We start from the raw sequence: 7,065 nt of genomic DNA, 5'->3' as shown, positions 1-7,065 counted from the left end.
ATATTAAGACCTAATTTAATGTAATCTACCAATGTTGAGTTGCGCAGAAACTGGCTGCATACTCCGGTAAAAAAAAAAAAAAAAATTACTGCAATCTACAAATATTAAGAACCATTCTTAAGACCTAATATATCTCATTTGTAACGCTTCTTAATAGTTTGGTACACCTTCATAATTAAGTTAAAAACACACTGTAATTAAACACACACTTGATAACATACTAAAAAGAAAAAAAAAAAACCTGAAGCTACATCCATATTCATATACCACAATCCAGACAACCACAATAGAAACAACATTAGCATATAAAGAGAAGAAAGAAGATGTTCTCAAGGATATGCACCATTAGTTGTTGGAAGATCAGACCAAGAGAAAGTTGGATTCCAGAAACCCAATTCACCTGTCGCCACCGGAGCTGACTCCAAAATGGTTGTTGTTGTTGAAGACGAGGAAGAAGAAGCGGCATTACCCAGAAGCAGTGGTGTTGTTGAGTGATCAGCATAAAAGTTAGTTGATGATTTGAGCCTCTGATACAATTCTTGAATCCCTGAGTTTTGAACTTCATGACCAACTAAGAAACCATTTTGTTGGTATGAGTTTTGAGCTTGCTGATGATGAGTGTTTCTCCAAAGTGGACTGCAAAGACCCAGAGAAGGAACCTGAGTAAGAGGATCCAACATCGCAGTGGTTCGAGAGTTTAGTGAAGCTGTTCCAACACCTGGCTCACCCATCATATGATGAGTGGTTCCAATTAAACCTGCTTCCTCTTTCACCGAAACAGAATTAGCATTAGGGTTTTGTGAGTGTGAGGATCTGAGTAAGGCTAGAAGCTGAGAATTTTGGGGTGAAGCCCACATAATTGGGTTAGATGGAAGATCATGATGATCAAATCCATTACCAAGACCTGACCTTCCAAACTCATATGCAACAGTTTTCATCTTAGAAGCAGTAGATGATTTAGAAATAGAAGTAGAGACAGTGGTATTCTTGTTCTTGCGACATCCACCACCAATGGGAACATTTCTCAAAGCACCACCTTTAGTCCAATAACGACGGCAGGTCTTGCAGAAGTGGCGAGGCTGAGTAAGATTATAGTTGTTGTAGTAACAAAACTTGGTATTAGAAGAATCACAACGTGGACACCTCAAGTTTTGATTCTCAGAAGTATTAGAATTAGTAGAAGTGACAGTAGTTGTAGTAGTAGTAGTAGCACTAGTAGTGGAAGAAGAAGAAACCGGAGAAGGTGAGAGAGAAGGAGTGCCTTCTAAAATGGTTCCAGTGATGGAAAACTTCCTCTCACCTCCAATAAAACCAGCGCCTCCTAGGAGCTCTTGAATCATCTTTTCTTCTTTGTAGATCTACAACAATCCAAAATCAACAAAAGCAAAGAATAAGGTCGAGTCTTTTTGAGTTAGTGGAAAAGCTAGCTAAAGAAAGTAGATTTTGTTGTTGTTGTTGTTGTTGTAGTATTAGTGTATATATGTATGCTCTATGTGAGAGAGAAAGAGAGAAAATAGAAGATGTGAGTAGTAGTAGTAGTGTACATGACTTGCCTTTGTGAGTTCAGTGGATCAAAATATTAGCTTGGTTGCCCTTTTTTTTTTTTTTTTTTTTTTTTGTGGGTGTAAACGAATAGAGGACAGAGAGTTTAGAAAAGCTTTAATATAGAGATATACAATTATGAGAAAAAAAAAGCTACTTACTTTAGTCTATTTCAATAAAACCCAAGTGGGTTTGGATTTGGAATTTTGTTGTTAGTGGTTTTTGGAGGGAAGTAACTGGCCTTTTTTCTTTCTTTTTTAATTTTCCTAGTCTACCCTTCTTCTTCTTCTGAGTTATCATTTTCCTACTTTTCACTTATTTGACAAGACTCCATTATCTGATGATAATTCCAAGTATCAGCCAGTAGAGTTAACCCATTGAAGTGATTGTTTTGAGTAAGGAAATTTGATAAACAGAGGTTGGGCAGAGGCAGAGCATTTCGTAATTTATATTGGTATACATATATAAGTGGGATTTGATTAAAAGAAAAATATAATGGGGGAAGTGGGGATGGGATAGATGTAGACTGTATAGTAATCAAGTTTACTAAAAGAATAATCTCTTGTGTTGGTTGATTAAAAGATGCTGTTCAAAACCCATCATCACGAGTCCAAAGAGAGGGCCAATCACGTGGAAATACGCGTAAAGTAAGATGTCCCCACACCCAACTATAAAAGCCAATACCCGGGACTTTTGGCTTGAATTTTGCACCATTAACATTCTCTCTACTTATTTCATTTGATTTTGATTACCCTTCGTGTGGTGTGCCACTCCATTCATTATTCACACGTACGTCTTCTTCTCTTGTCTCTTAATCATATCATTAAATATTATTATTATTATATCTAATCCAAAGTCTAATCCATTATTCATCATTCACTTTCTCTGGCTTTGACACATTCCATTCATTTTGTGGAAATATGCTTTTCCTTGACTTTAGTATCATTTCATTGGTCTATCCAATTCTTACACCATCTCCTAATTGACTCAATAACCGGGTTTAATTAATTAAATATCACAACACATTTAATCAAAGGTGATTCAAGAATTATATGTATTAGTGGCGTCAAATGCAGAATAAGGGACTGATTATTGGTGCTGATAATTGATAATAAACTCTATTGGACAAAGGTATAATTTGGACCCTCAAATGGTTGATTTAACAGTCAAGAAAGTTTGCTCATTTCGTTGACTTCCTGAGTTTGAATTACCTTGGGGTTATCTATCACACCTTTTTAGTTTATCTTAAAAAATTAAGTTTGTAAGATATTCAATAAGTTTCAGAGATTAGTTGAAGTAAGCGTATACTGGTATTGGACACCTGACTATTAAAAAAAAAAAAAAAGTTACAATTTGGACTGCAACTTTATGAAATTGATGTATAACTATTAAATTGAAGGAAAAATTTTTAAGCATTTAAAGCAATAGATGACTAGGTTTCTTAAAAGAAAAAGAATTTGTTATGTTGTGTCCTTTTGTATATATAATACAAAACAAGAAGCTGCATAAAAATACTCCAAATATATACAACCTTATTCGCTTGAAAATGTCATGTCGTATATTTTACGGATGAAAATTAAGGACGTGGGATTGACTGGGAACTGTGAAAGATGAGTGTCGATTTGATTTTACTAATACTGTATATAATATATTCTCTAAACGGGTTCAATCTTGAGAGGAATTTCATGATAAAACTTCGTAAAAAAAGATACAAAGGAGACATTGACCCGCACTTAAACACTATTTTATTACCTAATAATAACAAGAACATATATAAGACAATATTTTATAAATCACAATGATGTAACCCCTCATCTGTTTCTAAGTATAATTAAGGATCACCCAATTGACCCTATCAAGAATGTTGAAATGTTAAAAAGTTTTGAGGTGATATTTGTATGAACAAGAACAACTGCCATTTTTTTATCAAGGAATTGTGTGGTGAATATGCATGGAAATTTTCAATTACCAAGTAAGAATAATAAAAAGGCATAATAGAATAAAGAAGAAAAACCACGTGAAAAGGAAAGAGGGGAGGGGTCCCAATGTCTGAGACTTATGGAACCATTTGTCAATTACTTATATTGGTCTGAAGATGATTGATGTTGGAGAGTAAATGATGTTCTTTATCGATAGCTTCATTTACACGATAATAATAAACACTATTACTACCAATCAGTAATTTGTAATTACTAATATCTTGGCATTATCTACGCCTATTTATCATTAAGTCAACACAATCTCATAGATCATCAATTAATTATTTAATTAGCAAGTGGGCCTATTTATAGATAGAATAAACAATCCACCACTATATGCTTCAAACTATTTAAAGAAGAAAACAGTTATACTCTTTTCACTTAGATTAATACTTCTGTTCTTATTATTCCATGAACTTATTATATATTATGTTTTTCGGATGTCGCCAACAGAAAATAGTTACCTTGATTCAAGATCAAAGTTAATGAATATATATAGAACAAAATAATTGAGTCCGATTGCTAATAGCGATAATCATTAGAACTCTTATTTAATCAATAATTCGGTGAATGTAAAGTAGTCTAAACACCCACTATCATAAAAATAATATAAAATGAATGGCTTCATAAATGATTTATATATTGTTAAGAAGGAAATAGAAGCACTTGTAGTCAAGAGAAAGTAGTATTGTTATAAACTAATTAGACCTCTTGGGATTAATAGTTTGTAATAAGGCAGGATTGATTGAATTTGAGACGTTTAGGTAGAATAATATCACTAAATATATTCGTAAAATATTTGCAAGTGGAACAAGTTGAGAGGTTGATGTCAAGAATCTGAGTCTCCTTTTAAATTGTTCCAATAAGCACTTAATCTTTGTAAAATAGACATTGAAGTTGAAGGTTAAGGATTTGGAGCTATCCATAAACAGGACATGGATGTAAATCTCAAAATGAAAAAGGGACGGGTGAGAAAATGAAAGGAGGTCACACAATAATCAACAATTGGGTGTAGAAAATGAAATGTGAATGCAAAAGGAAAACCAAAAAAACGAAAACACATGTAGAAGAAGACCCATGTATTGTAATGGCAGAGAGGAACTGAGAAAGTTGCGTTTTTGACAACACTTTTACCGCTTTTCTGTTTCTCGAACTCTGTTTTATAAAACAATAACAATTATTGTTCCATATGTGCAAGTACTTTCAGATACGTACCTGACCGCGCGTGCCGTCCGGAACGCGAGACCTGTCCGAAGACCGACATGAGACTCTGCCCGACTTTATATCTTTATCTGACTCCGCCGGGCAGCAGATAACGACGCGACTTTCTCAGTGTGCTAACATTTACATTTCGGTTAGCACGGGCACTCCGGGCAGTTAATCTAGTCGCCGTCAATGTTCTGTTGGGGCAGTCCCCCCTCGGTCTTTGGGCTTCGGCTTTCTCTCTCTCGCCCCCTTTTTTTTTTTTTGTTTGGTCAGTCAGTATATCTATTACGTGGAAAATCTTTTAATTTCATGTATATTTATCCCTCTGAATCTCTGTTTTTTCTTGTATAATAAGGTGTAAAACATCAAATGTCATTTCTCGTTTTGTGTGATTGTTAAATTTTATGTTACTATTTGAACATTTTCTTTTCACTTCTGTCATCTTAGATCAATTGTCAAAATTTGGTCACGTTTTAATATAAATAAAACTATATTACTAGTTTAATAAATTATGATAAGCTATGTAATAAAATTTGAAGTGACTTTGAATATCAAAATTCATTAGATTATGCACATTGAATGTGTGTTTAGATGAGATGAGATATCGGTAAGAAAAGAAGTGGTGGTTAATGTGGGAGTGGAATGAAATTGAATTGGTGATGCATCGGAATGATATGACATGACAAATGCATGGAATATAAACATGCTCCCACATTCGATATGGAGCCAACCTAATGTCTCCCCTTATGCGGCCGTACAGCTTTTCTAGAGCTTCCCACCTTTCTTTCTTTTTTTTTTAATTTATTTTAAGTGGGATTGGAACCTTTTTTTGTTGCTTCAATAATGGAGATGGATACTGCTAAGTTTCTCCTGCTCCTCTCTCATTCTATCACATTCACCTAAACTAAGCTAAACATCAATTTTGGTTTCAATCTACTAAGTTTATCTTATCAATCTTCATTCTTGTGTTCAAACCATTCTTTTTTTTTTTCCACAAGGCTTCATAGTAATATTAAAACTATTTTAAAAGTGATTACCAATAAGCCAGCATTTAAGAAAAAAAAACATTGGAAGTCATGAATAATAAAAAAACAAAAAACAAATATAAGCTCTGATGGTGATACTTCATACAACACAAATACCAAATCAGCTATTATTTAAGGACAGTTTGGAGAAAATATGCATCAAGGAGTAGTATAAAGCCGGCGGTCTAATTCAGCTTTTTGAGGATAAAGAAAAGCAAATCCCTATTTGCTTTCAGTAATAATAATTACCATACTATCATAAAAGTAATTCAGCCCAATTCCATACTCTTTTTAGTTTCTAGTTTCTACAACAAAGAAGAGTGAGGGAGTTAGATTCTGGCTGGCTTAAATAGATGTAGATTTTCACTAAATGTGGTTTCAAAACTAAAAGGGTAGTTTGTTTGTATATGGTTTATGAGCATGTTAATTGTTTATCATCAATTGCGATATAAAGTAAACTATGAATATGAGTGTGGAGAAAGTTGCTTACTTAGATTTTGGATTTGACTCATACCAAATGCAAAAACCTAGACTGAGTTGTGTTTTTATGTTACTTAACATGTGCTTAATTTAGCAATTACTCGTTTCTAAAAATCAGAAAAAAACATATAATAATTAGCAGGAACAAATTGCATTTTACGTTTTAATAAAAGATATTAAATTCACCATAAATGTCACCTTTGAAGACCCACCTATTTGGAAATAATTAACACAAATGTTTCATCCCAAACTTAAAAGAACAGGTAATAAACTAATTTTAACATAATTATTGCCAAATCAAGCCAACTAGATGACCCACATCCGTGGAAAAACTTGACACGGCTAGTCTATATCTATTGTGGACCCAATGCATTATCATTTGGTGGTAAATATAACCTTATTTTTAGTCCCCTCCACCTATAGTCTATGCAAAATATTAGATAAAAATGGTACAAACTACAAATCAATCATTCAAATAAATATATACAAAAAGGAAATGAGTTTTGACTATTGAGATACAATTACAAGAGGTTTGGGTTTTAGGGTTTGTATTTTGTATGGTATTTGTAAAAAGGACATCATATTAGGAAAACACTTTTTTCATGGAAGAGGTGAAAAATGGCTTGAAAGGAGAAAAATGGATGATTCTTCATTCCTTCTACACTCTCTGAGGCCCCACCCTTCAGAAGCATATATAAACTAGCAAGTAGTCTACAATGGGAGCTCTAATGGTGAGTTCAAACTGACAAAAGGCAAAATGGACAGGATCCATCCTGCAGGTCTACTATAGATTATGTTTCTGGACAAGGTAGGCATGTGGGTTGATTCTTATT

At 33.6% G+C, this 7,065-nt stretch overlaps 1 protein-coding gene across 1 annotated transcript; it reads right to left on the bottom strand.

Moving 5' to 3' along the window:
• Nucleotides 1-229: 229 nt before the first annotated feature.
• On the bottom strand, nucleotides 230-1,591 carry LOC116123540 (dof zinc finger protein DOF2.4-like). The gene has a single exon (XM_031409302.1). It carries the CDS (start codon nucleotides 1,338-1,340, stop codon nucleotides 330-332), a length of 1,011 nt encoding a protein of 336 aa, XP_031265162.1. The 5' UTR covers nucleotides 1,341-1,591; the 3' UTR covers nucleotides 230-329.
• Nucleotides 1,592-7,065: the final 5,474 nt, after the last annotated feature.

The sequence above is a fragment of the Pistacia vera genome, unplaced genomic scaffold, assembly GCF_008641045.1.
Source record: "Pistacia vera cultivar Batoury unplaced genomic scaffold, PisVer_v2 Contig143, whole genome shotgun sequence".
Lineage (NCBI taxonomy): Eukaryota > Viridiplantae > Streptophyta > Magnoliopsida > Sapindales > Anacardiaceae > Pistacia > Pistacia vera.
The sequence above is the reverse complement of the archived record's forward strand: the minus strand, read 5'-3'. Positions and strand labels throughout refer to the sequence as shown.

What these genes read in the sequence shown, in the direction of transcription:
- LOC116123540 (XM_031409302.1), bottom strand. Translation starts at nt 1,340, where the DNA reads ATGATTCAAGAGCTCCTAGGAGGCGCTGGTTTTATTGGAGGTGAGAGG.